The sequence below is a fragment of the Phocoena sinus genome, chromosome 5, assembly GCF_008692025.1.
Source record: "Phocoena sinus isolate mPhoSin1 chromosome 5, mPhoSin1.pri, whole genome shotgun sequence".
In the NCBI taxonomy this organism is placed as follows: Eukaryota; Metazoa; Chordata; class Mammalia; order Artiodactyla; family Phocoenidae; genus Phocoena; species Phocoena sinus.
This window is the reverse complement of record NC_045767.1, coordinates 63,550,690-63,573,452: the sequence shown is the minus strand read 5'-3', so window position 1 is coordinate 63,573,452 and position 22,763 is coordinate 63,550,690. Positions and strand designations below refer to the sequence as shown.

Sequence of the window (22,763 nt, the reverse complement as noted above, 5' to 3'; positions counted from 1 at the left end):
TCTTAGCCTTGGAATCCACCACTAACTAATCAAGGAGCCCCGGTTCCTTTTATTGGAGAATGGTGTTTAGAAATAGAGATCAGAGCACTGGGTGTGCTCATTGATACTGGGGTATTACTGCTTCTGGGCACACATATACATACACACACACACACACACACACACACTACTAACCCATTCATATACACACATCTTTATTTATGTAACTATATTTAGAACAAAAGCATGAGTCATGACTGCTGCCTCTGACCCCAGTTTAGCTCTACAGGGTTCCCTTTAACCTTCCCACTTTCCTTCTTTGTGACTTTTCTCCAACAGTAGAGAAACCTGGCTCTTACAATCTATAATATGTTTATACAATGTCTCAGCCCTAGCAGACATGTAAAGTAGTTTGAACACATACCCCTGTGAGAAATAGGTTTCCAACTAGAGCAGTATGCTGTGTACTTATTCTTCTAGTTGTGAGCCTTAGAGAATCCAGCCAGAAGCCTGTTTGCCAAATTTACTTAGGTCAGTGCCTTTGTTCCCCACACCTTGGGCATGCTTGTGTGATTCAGTTTTAACAGAGTCATTTGTCATCATCTGCGTTCCATCTTTCCTTCACGTCCTGGTTAAACTTCTTAAAATTTATATGCAGCAGGGTCGTGGCGGCAGTCATGCGGCTCTGTCGGGTTCAGGGCGCCTGCCTCGCTGCATGGGTTGCCGGCTGCAAGGCACAGCGCCCCTCTGATCTTCCTGCACAGCTCAGGTGATTCTGGACAAGGACTGAGAACGTGGATCAAGCAAGTTTTAAATCAAGATTTAACATTCCAACACATAAAAGTTATCTAACAGCTCCTCCCAGGCCATATACTTCTTTGAAAGGAGGACTCTCCAATGTATGGTTTGACAGATTTAAAATACCTAATGACGACCCAGAGCACCTTGAATCAATTGATGGAATGTGTCAGGTGCTTACAGATTTGATTGACGGTGAAGTAAAAAGTGGTATCAAGAAGAACAGAATATCAGTAGGAGGATTTTCTACGGGAGGGTGTGTGGCAATGCATTTAGCACACAGAAACCATCAAGATGTGGCAGGAGTACTTGCTCTTTCCAGTTTTCTGAATAAGACATCTGCTGTTTACTAACGTCTTCAGAAAAGTGATGGTGTTTTTCCGGAATTATTTCAGTGTCATGGTACTGCAGATGAGTTAGTTCTTCATTCTTGGGGTGAAGAGACAAACTCAGTGTTAAAATCTCTAGGAGTGAGCACAAAGTTTCATAGTTTCCCAAGTGTTTACCATGACTTAAGCGAAGCTGAGCTAGAAAAACTGAAGTCATGGATTCTTACAAAGCTACCAGACTGAATGAATCGATTGATTTGTTAATATATAAGTAATGTCTTTATGAAAAGTGATGTTTACTGCCAAATTCTAATTTGATAAACAGTAATTAAAATAGTAAAAAAAAATTTATATACAGCAAACTTCACTCTTTGGGGTGCCTCATTGGATTCTGATTTTGAATTTTCCTGTATGTGTGTGTGTGTGTGTGTGTGTGTGTGTGTGTGTGTGTTTGCCTTGAAAACAAGATGATCAATAACAGCTTATGCTAAGGAAGTGGAAAAGCTGATTTTACAGTTTTCAGCTCTTGAAAACCAGGAAACCCAGAATATATGCACCAGGGAGGATGTTAGGAATTCCCCCAAATCTCATTTTATAGTAGAAAGGGGTCATTTGGGGTTACAGGTTTTGTTCTTAATCAATCAGCCTTTTTTTTTTTTTTTTTTTTTTGCGGTACACGGGCCTCTCACTGTTGTGGCCTCTCCCGTTGCGGAGCACAGGCTCCGCACACACAGGCTCAGCGGCCATGGCTCACGGGTGCAGCCGCTCCGCGGCATGTGGGATCTTCCCGGACCGGGGCACGAACCCGTGTCCCCTGCATCGGCAGGCGGACTCTCAACCACTGCGCTACCAGGGAAGCCCTAGGAAAGCCCTCGGGAAGCCCTCAATCAGCCTTTTGATATCCTCTCTAAGATCCTCCCTAGGATTCAGCTCTCTCACCGGCAGGTCCAGGATGAAGTTGCCAAGGGGACTGACGGTCCATGGCCTTGTATGCTCCTGCACTTCCTTTTCAAATCCAGATATCGAGCTTTCCTCCACCCTGATGATCTGATATAGTGGAAGTGTGGAGGAACACTTCCTTCCCTCCCACTGAGGACAGCAGGATGTTGGTGCTTTGGAAGTGGGGTCCCACCATTCAGGGCTTGGCTGTGGTCAAAGGAGACTCCGTTTTTCACCCGAGGTCCTTACCAGTTCTTAAATCCTCTGAACCCTTTTGTCTGCAGGGCAGGTTCTATCCAGGGCTTCCTTTGTTCATTCCTCATCCTCCCAGGACCATTCTTCAGGACTGTTCTCAGATCTTCCTGGAGATCCCTCATGGTAGCTCCAAACACCCGAAAGGGCACCTGGGACTCTGTCCCCGGCATTCTGTGGCCGCCCAGCTGGTGTCGTTGCCCACCCGCTTCAGCTGCTGCCCAGGCGGGCGGTTGTCCGCCTCGCACAGGGCTGGCACTTGCCCCCTCTGCCGGCCGAATGCGAGAAGTGCAGGAAGCTTAGCTCCTGGGCCATTTATTGGTGGTGGTGTGTCTTTCAGGGCCGGGCGCTCAGAAAGTACGTAGGCACGATTTCACGATCAATGAATAAATAAACAAAAGTCTACCTTTAAAAATGAAAGATTATCATCAGCTATTTTATGGGAGTAAAAATTGAAGTTTGGATTTTTCCTAACTCATTTTCTGACCCTAGTAGCTGGTCTCTATTGTCTTTCTCATAGGAAATCCCAGTTTCTCACCTGGGAACTTATTTCCCTGCACGTGTGGATGCTGGTAGAAATAATTGAGTTCTTATTTGGAGGAGGCCCCATGCCCTGAATCCTGCCATGGAAGTGGTGTGGCTGTGAGAAGCAGTGCGGTCTCAGAGCAGTGGCCCCGGCCTTTGATGTTGGCTCTGAGTTGTGGCTCTGATGCTCACTGCCTGTGCAATGTTGGGGAAATTACTTTACCCTCTTTTCTTCTTTTTTTTAAAAAAAATTATTTATTTATTTGGCTGCGCTGGGTCTTAGTTGAGGCTTTCAGGATCTTTGTTGCAGCATGCGGGATCTTTAGTTGCAGAATGCACACTCTTAGTTGCGGCATGTGGGGATCTAGTTCCCTGACCTGGGATCGAACCCCGGGCCGCCTGCATTGGGAGCGCGGAGTCTTAGGCCACTGGACCACCAGGGAAGTCCCTTACCTTACCTTCTGAGATGCAATTTCCTCAGCTGTAAAATGACCTATCTCTCAGGACTTTTAAGGACTAGGAAAATGCAGGCAAAGTCATGGTGCCTGCCGTGGTCTCCATGGCAACCCTGATGGAGTGCACTGTCATCGTCAACAACCAAGCTTGGTAGCTTGGTAAAGGGTCTGTGTGTACCTGTCCCACCACAGCTGATCAAGGTGGCTTGTGAAGAGGCCAAGCACACACAGCTCTGTCCAAGTGTGGAGCTGAGCCAGGACACTTTTTGCTGAACCACAGTTAGAGTTCAGAAGCCTCGTGGAAGAACCACAGAGTAGAGGAGAGTCCAAATTTTGGGGAGGCAGAAGCACAGAGATAGAAAAAAGAGTTGAGGATGAAGAGGTAGTGTGTGCAGGGGGCAGCTGAAACTCCAGCAGCCCAGTGCCTCTCCCTTCTGGGATTATGCCCCCTCCTTTGGAGAACTCTTCTCCTCCCTCTTAGAACCCAGCCAGGCGCCCCGCTGCCCTGACCGCAGCTGGATGTGACAGAGGCAGTGCCAAGGAAGCTGGTCTGAAGAAAGGAAGGGAACATGCAGAGGGAAGCGAGGCAGTCCTGGTTTGTTGTCAAGGCCTAGATTCATTTGACCCTGAGGCCCAGCTGCCCTTCCGAGCTTTATGAACATTCCAAGGACATCTCTCTTTTGTCTCACCGCCTTTGGGTTGAGTTTCTATCACTTCTGACAACAATCACAAAACCCCACAGTCGGTGCAATTATTCTCAGAAAAGTAGATACATAAGGAGTATCAGACATCCAGCCCTACAGCTGAGGCTGCCCAGCGCTGCCTCAGATCCATACCCAGGGGCCCCGGCCCTGGTGTGGCATCTGTTCTGAAATGCTCTTGCAAACCCTCTCCGAACTTCGTTGCCTTAGGATAACCTCCATTCCACCATCTTTCCTTGATTTGCCATAGGGCTTGAGACTGTAGCTCCTGTCAGAGCACAACTTTGGCATTCAGATGACTCTGGCCATCTGTGACCTTAAGGTTTTCAGATCCCAATCTTCCAACTGAAGATAATAGACTAGACTGAAGATAATATGTGCCTTTTAGGGAGGCCGTCAGGATTATAAGAGTGTGGGCAGGTAGTGCATGTAGCATGGGGCCGGACACAGCCAGCGCTGAGTCAGTGAGCTGCCTTGGAGTTGCCAAACTCAGCCCCTCTTTAGTGAAATAAATGATAGAGTGATGAGTATTTGGCCATTTGAGTGTGGGTTCTTGATGTTTTTGCCACATTAAAATTGCTTCACATTGAAGATGGATCCGGGGTGGGGATGGGGGCGATTGGAGAGTAGGAGGGATCAGGTAGAAGAGGCAACTTCTAAGATTCTGTCTGGGCCTGAGATTCTTCTGGAACCAGGTCAAATACCTTAAGTGAGAGGATGATCTCATTGCTCCAATGTTAAATGGAGCCGGATCTACAAGACAAGGGGTGTGTTTTTTCTCTGCATGTACAGGCTCTCATTTTATCTTATCACTCTTAGGATAAGACATGAATGTGGTATAGTCTTAAAAAGAACTTGACTTCTTTTTATTTGCAAGTCATTCTAACTGAGAAATTATAGAGAAAATGCTCTTGGAATCATAACATGAAACCTAAATTACAAAATTTCTGGGTTTGATTATGGATGAATATCTTAATGTTGGCCAAATAAAAAAAACACCTAACAAAACAATTCCCCTGAACTAACTAACCAACCCTACCAAACCCAAGATTTCTATCTTGCATTAAAAATGCATTTTATTTAATAAAAATGTATTTGTGGCAAGGGAGGATTAAAGAAATAGGTTAGTTTTAATGCCTCAAATATTTCAAACATAGCATGACAAAATTGTGACTAGGCATAAATTACTGTGTATCCTCCAATGGTTAAATGATGAAAATAAATAATAATGATGAGAATACAAAAATAATAATGATGAAAATATTAAATTTGAAGTGCCCCCAAGATGCATGTTTACCTTGAGATGATTGTTAATAATGTAGGTAGAAAAGGACTTATCTAGTTTAGAAATAATTCAACATGATTAGAAGTGGTGCAGAAAGCTTTGGTGGTCATAGAAATCAAACTTTAGTTATTAAAAAAAAGTGTAAATGCTACTCATAAAAAAGTGGTCCAGTGTGAGATGACCTTCACTGGGTAATAGAATCACATCTAACGTTTATTATTTACCCGGTGCTGGGTATGTGCTAAGCACTTTATATTCTGTATCTCCTGTAAGTTGCATTACAGCTCGGGGGGAGGCAGAGCCACCACTTCCATTTTACAGGTGACATTACTGAGGAAAGGAATTTCAAGATACTTTGCACTGGCCGTTCATGTGATCATTGTAAAAACACAAATATCGTTGGTCGTAGACAATCTCAGAGATTTTACAGATAAGGCCTTGACTAACGTTTCACTTCTTTATTAAAATCTTCCTCAGAACCAGAAAAAGAATAAAACAAAACAAAAACCAAAAACCTTTCTTTCCTAATTGACAATACATGTAAGTTTACTTTTCCAATATTGGATTTTTTTTTTTTTTCCTGCGGTACGCGGGCCTCTCACTGCTGCGGCCTCTCCCGTTGCGGAGCACAGGCTCCGGACGCGCAGGCTCAGCGGCCATGGCTCACGGACCGAGCCGCTCCACGGCATGTGGGATCTTCCCGGACCGGGGCACGAACCCGTGTCCCCTGCATCGGCAGGCGGACTCTCAACCACTGCGCCACCAGGGAAGCCCTGGATTGTTCTTAGCGCCACCACCTTGGTTTAAAGTTCCCCCAACTTTCAGATCTCAGAATTCACTTGATTGTTGTGATTGCTGCATTCCCTGCAATAATGGAGACCAAAGGCTATTTTTTCTTAGAAATTTCACATTTCGATTCAGCCCGTTTTTTCTGATGGCAACATGGCTGTCTCCACAGAGAGGCTGTATTACCTATTCCTTAAAAGGAAGCTTGTTGTTCAAACTGAGTTCAAGTTGAGGTTCTGCCACTGACTGTGTGACGATGGATGAATTAGATAGTTTTGTGAGCCTCCATTTCCTCATCTGTGAAATAGGGATAATCATACCTACAACTTATAGGGTCATGGTGGACTTAAGGAAGGTGACGCATATGCAGAACTGAAGCGGTACTAAATGCTTGACAAATGGTAGTTTTAAAAAAAGTTAAGCTACATTTGCACCTATAAAAAAAAAAAACAAAACAAACGGGGCTTCCCTGATGGCGCAGTGGTTGAGAGTCCGCCTGCGGACGCAGGGGACACGGGTTCGTGCCCCGGTCCGGGAAGATAACCCATGCCGCGGAGCGGCTGGGCCCGTGAGCCGTGGCCGCTGAGCCTGCGCGTCCGGAGCCTGTGCTCCGCAACGGGAGGGGCCACAACAGTGAGAGGCCCGCGTACCGCAACAAACAAACAAACAAACAAAACGTAACTTGCTGTCTCTCAGAAGTTATTACTGAATAAAATTTCTATATCAATAACTGTATTATTTGGCAAATTATTTTGAAAGTGTCTTCAGATATGTTTTTCTTGTTATAAAATTTTTCTCTATAAACTTAAAAAAATAATTTTAGTCCATTTCTTTTTAAAAAATTAATTTATTTTATTTATTTATTTCTGGCTGCATTGGGTCTTCGTTGCTGCGCGTGGGCTTTCTCTAGCTGTGGCGAGCGGGGGTTACTCTTCGTTGCGGTGTGCGGGCTTCTCATTGTGGTGGCTTCTCTTGTTGCAGAGAATGGGCTCTAGGTGTGTGGGCTTCAGTAGTTGTGGCTCACGGGCTCTAGAACGCAGGCTCAGTAGTTGTGGCACACGGGCTTAATTGGTCCTTGGCATGTGGGCTTTTCCCAGACCAGGGCTCGAACCCGTGTCCCCTGCATTGGCAGGTGGATTCTTAACCACTGAGCCACCAGGGAAATCCATCTTTATAAACTTTTAATTTAAACACTGTACAGTTCTTGGTTTGTCTCCTGGACAATGGCTGACATCATGAAAATCTTAGAGCCTATGGTCATATGGCTTCATAAATGGGTAATTCAAAACTTTTGATTCTGTTCTAGGCATGAACATTTAAGACAGGGAGAGCACATTAGTTCATGAGAAGAGACCAGCAACTCTCCTTGGCCTGTAAAAATCTTCCCTTGTTTATACGAGGAGCAAAGTTTATATGTACCAATCTTGATAGCTTTGGAGCTACTTTGGAGAATGAAAAAGGATGAGTAGAACCTGGAAATGAAATTATTTTTGTGGGATTTTCTTCTAAGGTTGGTAACGGATGTCAAGAGAAAACTTTATGGCTTTGTTTTCAAAACAGCAAGAGCCCCACTAAACAAATATTCTAATCAGCCTGTCCTCCAACTGTCTCACTTATGTAAATTGGGAATGTGTAGATTTGATAAGGGAAATGAGTAAAATTCTTTGTCTACCTTCTGGTCTCTGGGTCATGTTTTACCCTTGTTTTGTATTAACTATTCCAAAACGCTTAAAAGCCGAAAATACAGAAGTCTCCTAAAAAATCAAGCTCAAAGGGTGAGATGAGGGTGAACAGTAGCGACGAGTGGCATTGGGGAGGTATTTTCACGTTTGCTTGTATTCCAAGTGTATGGCTCACATGCATATATATAGGCCATGTATCTTGTCGAAAATCTTAGTCCGGTTTTGTCTATTTAGAGTGCTTTTATAGATAGTTCATTTGAGCTTCTAAATCGGTGGTTTTCAAAGTAGGTTTCACATAACCCAGGGGTATGGGAAGAAAATATTAAAACGCAGACTGATATCTGTTATGTTAATACTGCTCTACAAAGTGCACGACATAGTACAAGAGGACCGGTACATTTCCCTGTAAACATACTTCTATTAGGGGTAGGAGTGTGACAATTTTTACTGATAACTGGTGCAAGATCTAAAAGGTGTGGCGAGTCCTGCTCTAGTCTCAGAGCTTCTCCAAGTGTGGCTGGAGAGACACCCACAACAACTATGCAGATGCTGGGGCCCCACCCAAGACCTGCTGAATCCAAGTCTCTAAGAGCTGAGACCCAGAAACCTGCTTTTATAAAACAAGCACCCTGAAATTTGAGAATGTCTGCCTTCCACTTGGGATGTAGGAAGGATCCCCATTTTACAGTTGAGGAAACTCAGGCTCAGGAAAGTCAAGAAACTTAAACCCAAGGTCATACAATGAGTAAGAGGCACAGGCTGATTCCACCCCAGGCTGATTAGGGTTGAAGAGGGGCACGAGTGTGAGTGCCTGGCCCATGCTGTGTGGTCAGAATCTCCGAAGACCTGGAGGTCGCCGCGCATGGCTGCTGGGGTTAATCGCGGAGCCAACCCCCATGTATTTTTCTACCACGAGGCGCCAAGAGAAAAGTGACATCTGAGTGTCATGTCACAAATACACACCCTTTCCTTCTTTCCCCTCCAGGATTTGAAAGATTGAGGTCAAGATGACTGAAAAATGTGGTGAGCCAAGTTTCCCACTTCTTGGCCCCAAACATTGGTTTTCTTAAGGTTGTTGTCTCAGTTTGGGAGTAAGCTCCTCAGGGTAACGTGACCTCGTGATGGAGACCAAACCTCCACCGGCTACTCAATTCCTCTCTGTGCCCATCTTTCCACAGACCACCGGGCAGCCTCCTTATTCAAACGGAGCAGGGCCGCCGGAGTGAAACACGTGACTAATACGTGTAATTTCTTTTCTCTCATATTCATCTAGACTGTGCTTCCACAGCCCTGCATTTATACCTTTATCACAACATATCCCAATCTCACAGTTAGCATTCGGAATTTTAATCAGCTGCATGATGTCTCCTCCACTACACGTGAAAAGCTTTTAGTCTTTCATTCAACAAATAATGTACTGAGTCTCACCTGTGCCGCACACCATCCTAGATCTAGGCAAAAGGTGCTTCTTTATTATAGTCACTTTAGTCGGAAAAAAAAATTGCTAATGGTCAACTCCAAGCATATTTAATAGATTCGCCTAGCATGTTGTTTCTTAGAGTGGCTAAGAGTGCTTAAAAAGTCAGCCTGTTATATGTCTACTATAACCTAATACATTGGAGGAACTTATAAATTTAGTACATAAATAAATGAGCAACTTATTTCCGTAAGTTAACAGAGAAAGCGTTTACCATGAAAAATAAATGTCAGCTTGTCTCTGTTTAATTATCACCAGCTCTAAGATGGCAGGTTTTAAAAAGAATGAGGTTTACTCTAGAAGAAAAAAAAAATAAACAGAAAGCAAGAATTTCCACATTTTCATCGAAAGACTCATTGTACAAATAGGAGTCCCCTTGATGAAGAATAAAGTCCAAGTTCAAGAGCAGAGGCCACATTCCTGTGACTGCACACAGAGGACAAAACTAAGGAAGTCAGATCTGCACTCATGTACTTGCATTTGGTGCTTCCTTCCGTCTTCCTAAGGCCTCCTGCTGGGAGATACTGATGAAGCGTTAAGATGAGAATGGGTGGGGGACAGGCGGGCAAGGTAGGCCTTGGGGATCAAGAGATACAGACTACTATGTATGAAATAAATAAGCTACAAGGAGGTAATGCACAACACAGGGAATACAGCCAATATCTTATAATAACTATAAACGGAGTATAACCTTTAAAAATCACTATGCTGTACAAATGAAACATATAATACTGTACGTCAATTATACCTCAGTTTAAAGAAAAAAAAAAGAAGAAAAGAGATAATCTTGCCCTTAGGGTCAGGGCAGAGGAAGACAGAAAGAGGAAAACGGTGACTGGCTAAAAGTTACGGAACATGGACAAATGCGTGTGTGCTAAGAACCTGAAATCCTCTTTAATCCCTTGCGGATCTGCTTTGACAGTTATAACAATATGCTACCATCTACCTCAGAAACCAGGGAAAAACATCTAATTTCATATTTATACGATAGTTCAACTATCAGTAAAAAGTGAAATGTAACTTCCTAGCTCAAGAAAACTACATGTACTATAGAAATAGTCTTATATCAAAATCAAGATTTAACATGCTAAATATCCATGCAATGCAGTTTGCTAAGATCAAGGAGACTGTGATGTCCGCTTCTTAATATCTATCTATCTATCTCTCTCTATATATATCTATTTAATTGTAGTGTCGCTGGTGTACAATATTGTGTTAGTTTATACGGTACAGCAAAATGAATCAGCTCTACATATACATATATCTCCTCCTTTCTGGATTGTGATGTCCACTTCTAATCACAGCCAGTGCCTTACATTCAGAGGGCATCTATGCTGTCAGACTGTCCAGAATGTTTGAAAAGCATCACTAGCACCAGCACCACTTTTGATAAGGGGTGGGACCAGACTGCAGAAAGAAAACATTGCACAGAGCAGGATTCTCAGCTGCCAGACAAGCTGCAGGGGAAAAAGCTCAAATCTGGAGTTTCTTCTCAACCTAAAGATTCTGACATTTGCCCTGATGTCCTTTGGTGGAGCCTGGATATTGGGGCCAGGGCTGCTTTTAACAAAACACATGAAATTCTGTTAACCTTTTTGAAGCAGTTATTCACATATAAAGAATCTTTATATAAAGAATTTTCTAAATATATATAAAGAATCTTTAAAAGTTGAGAGTTTTTAATCATGGTGAACTCTCTGTAGCCGCCCTAAAATGTAAAATTAGGTAAACATGGAAATGCAGAAGTGTGTTTCTGTGCCAGGGAAAGAGACTTGTCTGCAGGAATACCTCACTTTCCCCTTTCCTTGTCCGATTTTTCTTCTTTCATCCTTCTGTTTTGGAGATACCCATGGGAAGCTGGGAAGGCTGTAGCTGTCCAGTCCTCCTTGGGCCAAAGGGTCAGACTCCTCCTGTGTCACACTAAATGTAAATATCTTTCAATCTCTTTCAAATCAGCTCTATCCCGGGCTTTTGTGTTTTGAGGACCTGGTGTGGCAGATTGTAAGCAGACCATCCCATAACTCAACGTCCATTCTCCCCCTTCTCCGTAACTGAATCCTGAATTTAGTTGGGAAAGCCATGCTCATAGCTAGAAAGGTAAGTCTTCCTAGCCTTTCTGGCAGCTGGATGTGACCAAGTAACCAGATGTTGACCAATGAGAAACAAGTGGGAAGGTTGAATTACACTTCTAGAAGGTCCTTAATAGAGAGGGAGTGAGATCTTCTGACCCGTTATTCTTTTTCCAGCATGGAAAGCAAATGAGTGACTGGAGCCCCAGCAGCCATTGTGGACCACGCAGTAATCTTGAGACGGAAGCCAAATGATAGAAGGAACATAAGTCGCTGATACCATGGCCATCCGCTACCAGCCTGGACTGCTACCTCCAGACTTCTTTTACATAAAAGGTAAATAAATCTCTATTTTTATAAGACATTTATCACATGCAGCTAGACCTGATCTCAATAGGTACACTTAGGAGATTGTTGAAGGAACCACTTTGAAATATTAAGCATCTGGTGTACTAAATAGAACAGTAAACCAACAATGCAATTAACAATGCCAACAGTTTAGCCTTTAAAAGCTCTGAGTGACCTTGTATGTAGAGGTGGCTTGTCATCAAGCAAACTCAGGGAAATGTCTGTCTGTTAGGCTCAGAAATCATGTTTATGTTAAATAATTACCAAAATGGAGCGATGACATTATGACAATCTCTAGAAATACATATTATTATTCTCAATTAATGGGCAAACAGAAGGGATACATTCTTTGCCCAAGGTCACATGCAAAGCTGGAAATCCGACCAAGGTCAGATTTCAGAGCCTGTGTTATGAAACACCATAATAAAGCATCCTCCAAGTTGGTATTTTTCTAAATACACTTGACCATCCTCTAAATTCCCCATCAAGCCATGTCTAAATGGCTGTCCTTGTTTATAAATTAGAAGGCTGAAACCCAGAGAGGGCTATTCATCCTAAAGGTCAGATCTGCACGGGTAATCATGGTGCCAAGAGTTTGAACTACAGGGACAGAGAGTCAAAGCCATTCTTGGCAGACCAACCTAGTCTCCTCCTCATCTGTAATTTAATAGTCTAGCTGTTTAAATGGGAAGAAACATCAAGGGTCACTAATGCTCAGTCTGGGAAAATTAGAAGCACTCTTGAGTTAAGACACACAGACACATATGTTGCTATATTTTAATCACAATCAGACATTAACATGGCACAAAACACTCCATCTATCTCTTTGCTGTTCCAAATCTCATGAAAACCTGAATTTGACACAAGCAGTTTAAATAATTATTTTGACCAGACTCCCCAATCCCACAGGAGATTAAAAAGTAATAATGTAAAAAAATTAAGGTCAAGGTGTCCTGATATCACAGCTAATGACTAACCATGTGTTTACGGGCGGCTCGTGCTCCACCCTGAAAGCTGCTGAGCTTCACCCCCGGTCCAACAAGTGGTTAGTTATTAGTTCCCTGGGTGATTGTCCCTGAAGGTAAACCATACATTAGGCACTTTAAGTGGGGGTAGTTACCTTTCTCGGGTTGGGTATAACGTTTGGCTCTCAAAAGCAAGATAGAGAATTTAGAGTCAAACAGAACGTTCTGTGAATCTGTGCGCTTGGGATTAAGCGCTGGGACGTCAGCGCATCCTCAGGGACATCTGCACCAGATGTTCTGGGGGAGTCGTGCAGGGTGCCAAGCAGGCTGTTTAATGTCTGCATGCGCTGTGGACACGAGCACTGTGGCCCACTCTGACTTTTATTCTCGTGTCTCGAGTTTTAGCCCATCTAGACTGTGGTACTCTCCATGTTTAACAAGCGGTGTGGCCCAGGCGCTCACAGCCATCAGAACAGCTGCTGGGTGTCAACCACCGGTAAGGCTGCACCCATCTGCGCTGCGGTCATCAGCTCTGTGTCTAAGGAGCAAACCCAGCCCCATACGCCCAGCACAACGCTGGCTTCCTTGCCGGCGCAAAGCCGCTCCCCTACTCTGCCTCGTCCACATCTTCTCCCGCAGTAGCTGCCTCTAAAGCGGCCAGGGCTTCGGCCACCTCTGCGTCCTCATCCACCGTCTCCCCACTCGCATCTCCAGGGGAGCCCTGGGTCTCCTCCCACCCGTTTCTCGAATCGACCACAGGTACGTCCTGTGCAGGATCCTCTTCTTTAAGGTATACACTTAGAACTTCAGTTGCCACGGCCTTGTTTAACGAATCCCGGCTTCTCTTCACCGAGAAGGGCATATTCAAACCACGCTCCCCCGCCCCGGGGGGAGCGCCCTGCCCGGGCTCCTCCTCTGTGTGGCTCTTGAAAAGGCAGTCCTTTTCTTCGCGATCAACGTGATCTGCGTCGTCGTCGGCTGAGCCCCACAGCTGAGGGTAATCGGGGGCGGGTATCTGGAGGACGTGGTCTGGGATTTCCCAGGCGGGATGCCCTGCCGCGCCAGACGCGCTGGAGTCGCCGTTTCCGATGACACGGGTCTCTCCTGAAGCCAGCAGCACGCAGTCCGGTTGCCTGGCACTTCCTCCTCCAAGGAAGGGCCGAGTCGTGTAACCCTTGTTTGTGGCACTGGCCCAGGAGCCCCTGTCCCCCTGGGGGCACCCGGGATCGCCAGCGAGCTGCAGGGCAGCAGCGGGGCCGAGGCCATTGACGGCCCCGCCAGTCTTCTCAGCGCAGGGTCCCCCGGCCGTGTCCCCCGGGAGAAGCGGTCCCTGGGGCGGCCCGCAGGGCTCCTGCAGAGCAGCCGTTTTGTTCCTGCTCGTGGTCCTCTTGGAGCTCTCGCTCGGAGGGTCATCCTTGTGTACCAGCACTTCGCGGCTCTGTTTGCCTTTTAACTTAACGCCATCGTCTTCATCTAACTTGCAGCTGTTTACTTCGTTGACATAACCAGGGGAGGGCACTTGAACTGGATCCAAGAGATAGCTGAGGTGAGAAGAAGGGAGACAAGTCGGGTTAAGTATTAACTTTATTAATAACTAACTTTCATTATTAATATATCTACTACAGGCTCTGCTGTTTTCTACGATTCCTGTAAATTTCCATGATTACTCTTTTAAGTCTATATGTGTGCCTCATTAAATATATATAGTTGGTATAAAAATGTTCTACCAACTGGAAATAGATCTTAAGAAGGGATTCAAAAAAGGGCAGGAAGAAGTTACAGAACAAAGTGGGTCATGAAATTGAAAAACAAACAAAAAATGTAAATAAATAAAACATATATCCAACAACAGGAAAATAACTGGTTAAGAACTGATGGTTCAACCCCTCAATGGAATGTTATGTAGTAATTAAAATATGAAGTCTGGACTAGCATGAAAGATACTTACAATAAATATTCTTTTGAATAGAGCCTAACATCAGATTATAATTATAGTGGAATAAAACTTATATATGTATGTAGGTGTGTGTGTGTGTGTGTGTGTGTGTGTGTATACCTATATCTATCTATATATAGATCTATATATAGATAGATATAGATACGGAACAGAACTAACATAATAAAGATAGTTTTGTTAAGGAAGCAAAATCATCGGTTAATTTTTCCCCTTTATTTTATACAGAATTATATTCATGTCGCCCAAATTTTTATGAAATAGAATCTGGACAAAATTAAAAGCACATATGTGACTGGGGTGTTTTCAGTGATGCCATTTCAGGCATCTTCAAAAACTCAAACTTTTCTTTGCATTGAAGCTCTCTGGAGAAATGTAAATTCAACTCAAACCAAATTCAGCCTCAGAGAAAGACAGCGTTCCCAACACACTCTGAGCATTGTGCAAAAAATATTTAAAACTCCAGGCCTCGTGTTCTTTTAAATGACATTAAAGTGGTTCCAGCTCTTAATTTCCTGGCAATGGTGGTCATGCCCCAAGCTGGGTGAATGCATTGAACCCATGCAGGGTGTTTAAAGTGCTTGCGTGGTAATCACAAATTCCTCCATTCGGATGGGACATTTTGTTCAATGTTACCTTTGTAGCATTTTACAGCACCTGCACCCCATCTGGATTATTTTTTGTTATCATCTGGAAAAAAAGGCATAAAAAGGAGAGAACAGAGTGAAGGACATTTTATTTTATTTTATTTTAAAAATAAAGTGTTCGTTTTATTGTAGGAAGATACATTAATTCTTTGAAATCAGAGTGAAAGGGTTGCACGATTTAATTCTATATAAATGACTGAATATACAAAGTGTCAAATATAAAGAGTAGTGTAAAATAAATTGGCAGAAATAATTATTCAACCGGTAGCAATACTTAAGACTACCATTTGAAAGATCTTCTATAAACAAAGGATGGAAAAATACTGTTATAAGATTTTATAGCACAGAATTGAATTCCATCCTAATTCATTACTATTATACTTCTTCAGTATTAGTGGACCCACATTATCTCCAGTCAATTTGTTATGCTTATCGTGTGAACCATCACAGGCAGGAAACGTCTTAGAACGCCAACACCTACAATTAGCTGCTTCAGTAAGACACAAACCTTCAATGGCTATTTCATTCACCACTTTGGGATTTTCCTTTTGTATTTTAAGATTAATCAAGTTATCCTTCTGCTGCTTTTTCTTCGGGAGGAATGGACGAGCCGCAAGGTAGTGCAAGTACACCGAGGAAAGGCAATAACCAAAGCCATTCTGAAACTGTGAGCCGGGCGATCCCGGTAATGCTCTCGGGGACTGGGAGCTGCTTAAGATAACGCGGGGAGGCTGCACCTTCAACATGCGGACCGCAGCCTCCAGCACCTTCCCGGCCAGCGGCGCCCGCTCCCTTCCCGGCCCCGCCGGCGACCCCGCCGCTCTCCGCGGAGCTTCGGGCGCTTGCGCGGAGAGCGGAAGCAGCAGGCGGGCGCTCTCGGCCTGGACTGGGCCGGGGAGGCTGAATGACATTTTAATAGGAATTAAGTTTGCTTTTTCTTTCCTAGATACACTCAAAGTTAGTAGAGTTACAATTTTTGGCAAAAGGATAACGCGATTCAGGGAGGGCACTGGTTACCCGGAATACCTTCACGTATCTAAAATCACCGATTCAGAGTTCTCAAACATTTATTTACACTTGTCTCTTGTGCCAGACCTTTCCCCAGCCCTGGGAGTTATGCCATCTCCACTTTGCAAATGAGGAAAAAACAGGTTGATGAATGTTAGGGAGAGAAAGGTGGGACTGAAAAGGACCTGTGCGTTTTCTCTTCCATTGCCTTCCACAGGGGACATGGACTTAACCGGGGTGCAGCCCACGTGCAGCAGCAGATGGTGTAAGAGAGTGGAGAGGTTTCCGCGCCAGGGGATTAGCTACTCAGCATTCAAAGATGTCAGGATACGGCAGCTGATCTCTACGTTCCATGTTACAGACCTGAGGAGATTAGAGCTGGAGGGATCATCACAAGCTTTACTTGGACTAAACTGCTTCTGTTTTGCTTTTCCCACCACGAGTCCCATCCCGGCTACGATCCATGGCTCCACTCTCTGGCAGTTCAAGGACACGCCCCTTCGGGCTTGCTGGTGGCAGATGGACTCATATCTTTGCTTCTTTCATTTCCCACCCGCCCTCTGTCCCCTGGCCTCTCCCAAGTTGCATTTTTCCCTCATGATTGCCCTCTGAATAAAACCTTCTCTTCATGTAAAACTGACCACACTGTTCTGGTCTTTTCTGAAAATCCTAAAAATTAGTATGGAAGAAACTTTAAGTCATCTTCCATCTCTAACAGCTACAACCTTTAAGAAGACAAGCCAGTGACAGAATCTAAAGCCCTAGTCCCTTTGTCTCCATGAGATGCATATGCTAGGGAGAGAGAGGGATCGCTCATCGTCAGCTGTGTCACTGCTTCCTCTGTTCTCTCTCCTTCCTTTCAATCATGCATGAATTTCCCAGGATGCTACTTCATAAACCTTTAACCACAGAGAAAATTACTGGTGTCTTTTAAGAAGTATAGACTAGTTGGCTGGTTAGAGGAAACTAGGTTTACACCCCCCCACCCCCCCACACACAAAGATATCCAACATCCACATCCTAATCTCTGGAACTTGTGACTGTTACCTCGTGTGATCAAGAAAGAAAGTCTTTGCAGATGTGCTTACGGATTTGAGATGGGGAGATTGCCTGGATTATTTGGTTCAGGTCCCAGCTCTGCCGTGTAACTTTGGGCCTCAGCTATTTCATCTGTAAATGGGGATAGTGACGCATCTACCACATAGCATTGTTGGAGATTATATGAGTTAATATTCATAATAAGCATATACTTATTACTCAGCTTTGTCTAGATACAGCATGTTTAAAAAAAAAGACGGAAGCTTTGCACCTAAGAAAGAATCTAGTTGTCATGACGTACATACACATACAAACAAGAGCATTACCAATACCAAGTAATACTTGTTTCCAGAATAAGGGCCAAATGGTATATTTCTATCAACTGTGGCACCAACTGAAAGACGCACACCCCAAGTGCAACAAGAATTCCACAGAGAGAGAAATCACTGGTGGCTTAGCCAGCAATATGTGTACAACCTTTTCCTTTTTCAATGCAGTCTCAATGAAATTACCCCATTTTCCAAGCCCAGGATTTTGTTTCCAGCCTCTGCTCCCCACTTATGTCCATTTGCTGCAAATAATTTATATATCAGCTGGATAACAGGTTCAAGAACCCCCTGTGTGCTTCCTCCCCACCATCAGCCCCTCCCCTCTCCACTTGCGCCCTCAAAATCTGGCGTTTCCATGCTTGCAGTACCTTTGTTTATCTTGGAATCTGTTTTTAAAAAGTCAGGAGGATAGGAGGCAAGAAAAAAAGTCAAAGAAAAGAAAAAAAGGGCTTTGGAGTGTTTGAGAGAGGGGCAGACTACAGGTCTTAATAATGTAATTGAAGCAATCGTGAGATGTGAATTACTGAAAAATGTCAGGCAGGTGGGTTCCAGAGTCGTAGGTAGGGAATGTTTTCTTCTGGAAAGAAGAAAGAACGAAAGAGGCTTGTCTTGAGCGACACCTGGCTTTCCCAGCATCTCTGAGGCTGACCAAGGTCATCCTGACCCTGAGTCACCCTCGCCAGGCTGGCTGGCTGTCCCCACCCTCTGTTGCTGGCGCTGTGGCCACACAAGCAACGTGCCCGGAAGTGAGATTACTGCTGAGATTTAAGAGCCCAACTCCAGAGCCTCTGCTTCCCTGTTTCTAGGAGAACCGACATGTCATCTGTGGCTTTCACCACCCACCCCTTTCCCTGGAAAACCACAGGATCTGTATTTTTCTTCAAAGCCATGTAGTTATAAAAGGTGTTTTGATGACTCTCCCCTTTCAAGTCAGGTTTACAGTCCCCCCCACCCCCCGCTGCCTCCCTTTAGGGTGCACCCCCTGGGGTTCCTACAGACCTGGTCCCGTACCCAGGGCCACGCTCTGCGCCTCTCTCTCCCCAGCCCAGTGGAGGCAGCCTCTTTCTGGTTAGAGGTCCTGCCCTCTCTCACCACCCTGTGTTTTCCTTCTCCAGCGACATTCCTTCTCTCAGTGAGATAGGTTCCAACGTCCAAGGTTGAGTGACCGCTGACGAAAAGGGTGGAGACTAATGCATTTACACCCAACCCCTGCCCGCCTGTGTCTACAGTGATTCTTGTTTCTATGATGATTCCTAACATCAAACCTGATCTGTTTCTCTTTTCATGTGTCCCTGCCACACCACATCTTGCTTTTAGCGAGGAGGTCTCCCATCTCCAGGTGCAAAAAGGAAATACTCCAGGTCCAGCGTGGCACACGGACATGGGGAAAAAAGTATATGCTTTTCTGAAGTAAAACCGAATTCAAAACGGGCAGTCTGTCTCTTTCTCTCCCCCCTCACTTTGACAACATCTGGCTTAAAGGTGAGAACTCAGTTGTCTGGGGCCCTTTATTATGGAGCAGAATCAGAATTTGCTCTCTCTTTGGAGTGGAAAAGAGCAACAGAGAAGCAAAAGGCAAAGCCTTCGCAACCGTCATCTGGTTTGCACGGGAGAAAAGCAAACACCGTTAGGATGGTGTGTCCAACCACTGCTGGCGCCTGCCTGCTCCTGGACTCCTGTGTTGGAGGTTGACTCTTGTCCTGTGTTCCGTGTTGAAATTACACAGTCCTGTGTTTGAAGACGGGCACGCTAAAGCCCCATTAGTTACTAGTCAAGTCCCCTTGCGAGAAAATCTGGTTTCACAAGGGAGTTAGTGATGAAGGTGGGGAGAAACGGGGAGACTGGGGGGAGGCAGGAGTTTTGCAGCCAGACAGAGAAATTGACTGAGTATCCATCAGGAAGTCAAGGAATATAGAAAAAGGCTCAACTCAGCCGGAAAGGGCTACCTCTGATTGTGATGATCTTAAAGAATGACAGGGACAGGTCAAATGGACACAGGACCAGCTGGCAGGGGTTCTACTGGCCAAATACAGAACAACATGAACATGAGAATAAATATTAACATAAAGGATTACAATCCATTGAGTAAAACAAGGGTCTATGAATCCCTAGGATATAAATCTAAAAAGGGGCTAAGCTCTGACTTACAAGTAGACAGTCAGCTAACAAACATACAAGGAATAATGGAACTAGAGAAATCACCATTTGACAACCATCACAGGAACAGTTGAGGTAAGCAAGGATCATCAACAGATGCTGAGACCAGCGGGTGAAAACTTGAGGAGAATGGGATATTTAGTCTCAAAGTAGCTCCCCACCACATGCTTAGGGGTGAAACAGTATCCTTACAGTGGAGAAACCTGGTTCACAGCACCTAAATCAAATAATCAAGGGTAACATCGTGAGTAACGAGACTAGTCAGCAGCCTCGGATGTGATGCACTGAGAACTTGGAGTCACTTCTGTGGTTTTTCTACCCAAAGAGTATAATCTGGATTGAAGCAGGAGGCAACGTCAAACCCAAATTATGGGCTATTCTGCAAAACAACTGGTCTGTACTCTTTAAAGAAATGTAACTTTATGAAAAACAAAGACAGACTAAAGAACTATTCCAGATTAAAGGAAACGGACGAGACACGACAGCCAAATGCAATCATGATTTTTTTTAAGAGGTCATTATTGACACAACTGGTGAAATGTGAATAAGGTCTGTAGATTAGGTAGTAGTATTAAACCAATGTAAATGTCCTGATCTTGATTATTGGTCTGGAGTTATATAAAAGCATGCCCTTGTTCTTAGGAAATTCAGAGTGAAGTATTTAGGAGTAGAAGGGCATGGCACCTGTAACTTATTAAAATGATTCAGGAAAAAGATTGTGTGTGTATGTGTAGAGAAAGAGAGAAAAATAAAGCAAATGCTAACATTTGGGGACTGTGACTTTATGAGGGTCCTTTGTACTTTTCTTGCAACTTTTTAGTAAGTCTGATATGATGTCAAAACCAAAAGTTAAAAGAAAAAAAATGGGAAGTTAAAAAAAAAAAAAAGCACTAATCTTATGTCTGTTCTTCTGCTTGTCTCTGGGCTAGGACCCATTACCTACAGGAAACCATTGCTATTAAGCTACTCCCTATAAAGAAGCACATGGAGAAAAGTCTTGGAAAGGAGCTCATCAAAAGCCCACTGGCCTTTCTGGATTTAGCTCTCATTCTGAGTATGTACTGAAGACCTATCCAGCCCCAGGCACTAGAACACTGAAGGCACTAGAACACTTCCTGTCCTTGGGCTGCCCCATCTCAGAACGGGACTTACAGTCTAGGGCATTGCTGTTCATCAGCTGTCGGCCTCCCTTACTGAACACAAGCCCCTCGCAGGCAATGCCTAATCCAGGGCAGCATCCAGCTTGCCTGGAGCACGTCACACCTGTTATTCAAATAAAGGAATGATTGGTGAGTGACAGGTGTGAATGAATGAATGGTGAGTATGAGCTTTTTTTTTTTTTTTTTTTTGCGGTACACGGGCCTCTCACTGTCGTGGCCTCTCCCGTTGTGGAGCACAGGCTCCGGACGCGCAGGCTCAGCGCCCATGGCTCACGGGCCCAGCCGCTCCGCGGCATGTGGGATCTTCCCGGACCGGGGCACGAACCCACGTCCCCTGCATCGGCAGGCGGACCCTCAACCACTGCGCCACCAGGGAAGCCTGAGTATGAGCTTTTATAAATTATTCCAGTAGAAGGTCTACCTTTTCCATGATCAAATCTCACTCCACCCAGTGGTCCAAAACCAAAAGCCAAGTGCATGACACGAACTGAGAGAGATGGGAGGAACCGTGGGTCCTCTTCCCAGCTTGGGAATTACAGTTATGTAATTCCAAGGGTCAAGGACAACCTGCTTCGAGGGCTCTAGTCAACGAATGAGCTTTCAGAGCAGCTGCTGGCAAGTGGTTTGAGTTGATAGAAGTTGGAGTGTTTGGAAGAGACATAATAAAATTAAACACTTAAATTTCAACTCTGTTTTGAAAAACCAACTTGCCAGTGTTTAGAAAACAGTCCAGGATTTCACCTTAATCTGGCCAGCAGGTAGAGTTGAAAAATATGTAGTGAGTCACTTCTGGGTACTGACCTCTTAGACTCAAGAGGATTGGATAAAAATAACTACCACACACGGAAGAAACCACCAGGTGCTTTATAAAAGAAATTAAAGACTGCCTGCCCAACTCCATAGGCAGTATTGAATCTATAGTGGAAAAAGGAGAAGAAGATAATTCTTGACTACTACCCAATCTCTTTCCTCATCAGAATCATATCCTCCTTTCCAGGAAGGCTTTGAAACCTCTCTGGGACAAAATTTTCTGGTGTGTTCCCTTTTCTCCTAAAGAGGTTGAACTTTAGTGATTTTGGAGAACTGGAAAGACTATAAGAAGACGGTTATTATCAGCACCATCAAATAGTTCATTTGATGCACTCCCAACAGTCAATGTGCTACCATGTATGTATCAGCATCACTTAGGACTGGGTTTGATGGAATATTTGTGCAGAGGTGCATTCAAACCCCTGCCAAAGGGTTCCCTGGTCAAACAGGTTTGGAAACGGCAGAGATGAGAGGTGAACACATTCATAGTTATGAAAAAGCACGATTTCACCTTGTTTAACTCAGTATTTTCCAAAATTATTTGACCACAGAGCCTTTTTTTTTCCCCCATAAAAGATATTAACAACCAACAGAACTTGTGTTTTGTGGAACTTTGGGAAAAACAACTGTCATGACAGTCTAATTATCAGGAGGGGTTTTACGCCCCAAACTAATTATTGCCAGGTGGTGGTTGGTGTTTTGGTGAACTCAGCCAGGCAAAGTCTGTGCCAGGTGTGAGAAATCCACCTTCCAGCAGTGGCTTCATCATCAACCATGTGGATGTGGGAAAGCTGTGTAACCTCCTGATTTCTCAGTTTCTTTATCTGCCCAATGAGTCCATGACATCAAAGCTCTCTTCCAAATCTAACAATTGAAATGGTGAATCAGCGAAGGAAGGTTCCTCCCCTCATGACCCTCTCTCTGACTTGGCTCACACACCGTTATCATTGAACACCGAGACAAGGCAGGCACCAATATCACCATTTTGCAGGTGGGGAGCTCTGCTCAGTGGTGTGTGAACTACCCCATCCCAATACTGATGGGCTGCGTTTGGGTCCCAAGTCCACAGT

The 22,763-nt window shown here is 44.4% G+C and overlaps 1 protein-coding gene and 2 pseudogenes across 5 annotated transcripts in view; 1 reads left to right on the top strand and 2 right to left on the bottom strand.

The window, feature by feature from the left end:
* The first annotated feature begins 631 nt into the window (after window positions 1-631).
* Window positions 632-1,349, top strand: LOC116753947 (annotated as a pseudogene).
* Window positions 1,350-12,388: 11,039 nt separating this feature from the next.
* C5H4orf19 (chromosome 5 C4orf19 homolog) overlaps window positions 12,389-22,763 on the bottom strand; it is an 82,558-nt gene continuing 72,183 nt past the window's right edge. For 4 of the 5 annotated variants that reach the window (XM_032633054.1, XM_032633052.1, XM_032633053.1 and 1 more), the window contains 2 exons: window positions 15,181-15,234; window positions 12,389-14,131 (listed from right to left, as the gene is read on the bottom strand). In XM_032633054.1, coding sequence (XP_032488945.1) covers window positions 13,198-14,131; window positions 15,181-15,212 — 966 coding nt within the window. In that variant the 5' untranslated portion in view covers window positions 15,213-15,234 and the 3' untranslated portion in view covers window positions 12,389-13,197. Of the gene's footprint in view, window positions 14,132-15,180; window positions 15,235-16,384; window positions 16,607-22,763 lie in introns of those variants that run through there. The other variant, XM_032633056.1, reaches the window with a different exon arrangement.
* On the bottom strand, window positions 15,518-16,102 carry LOC116753946 (annotated as a pseudogene).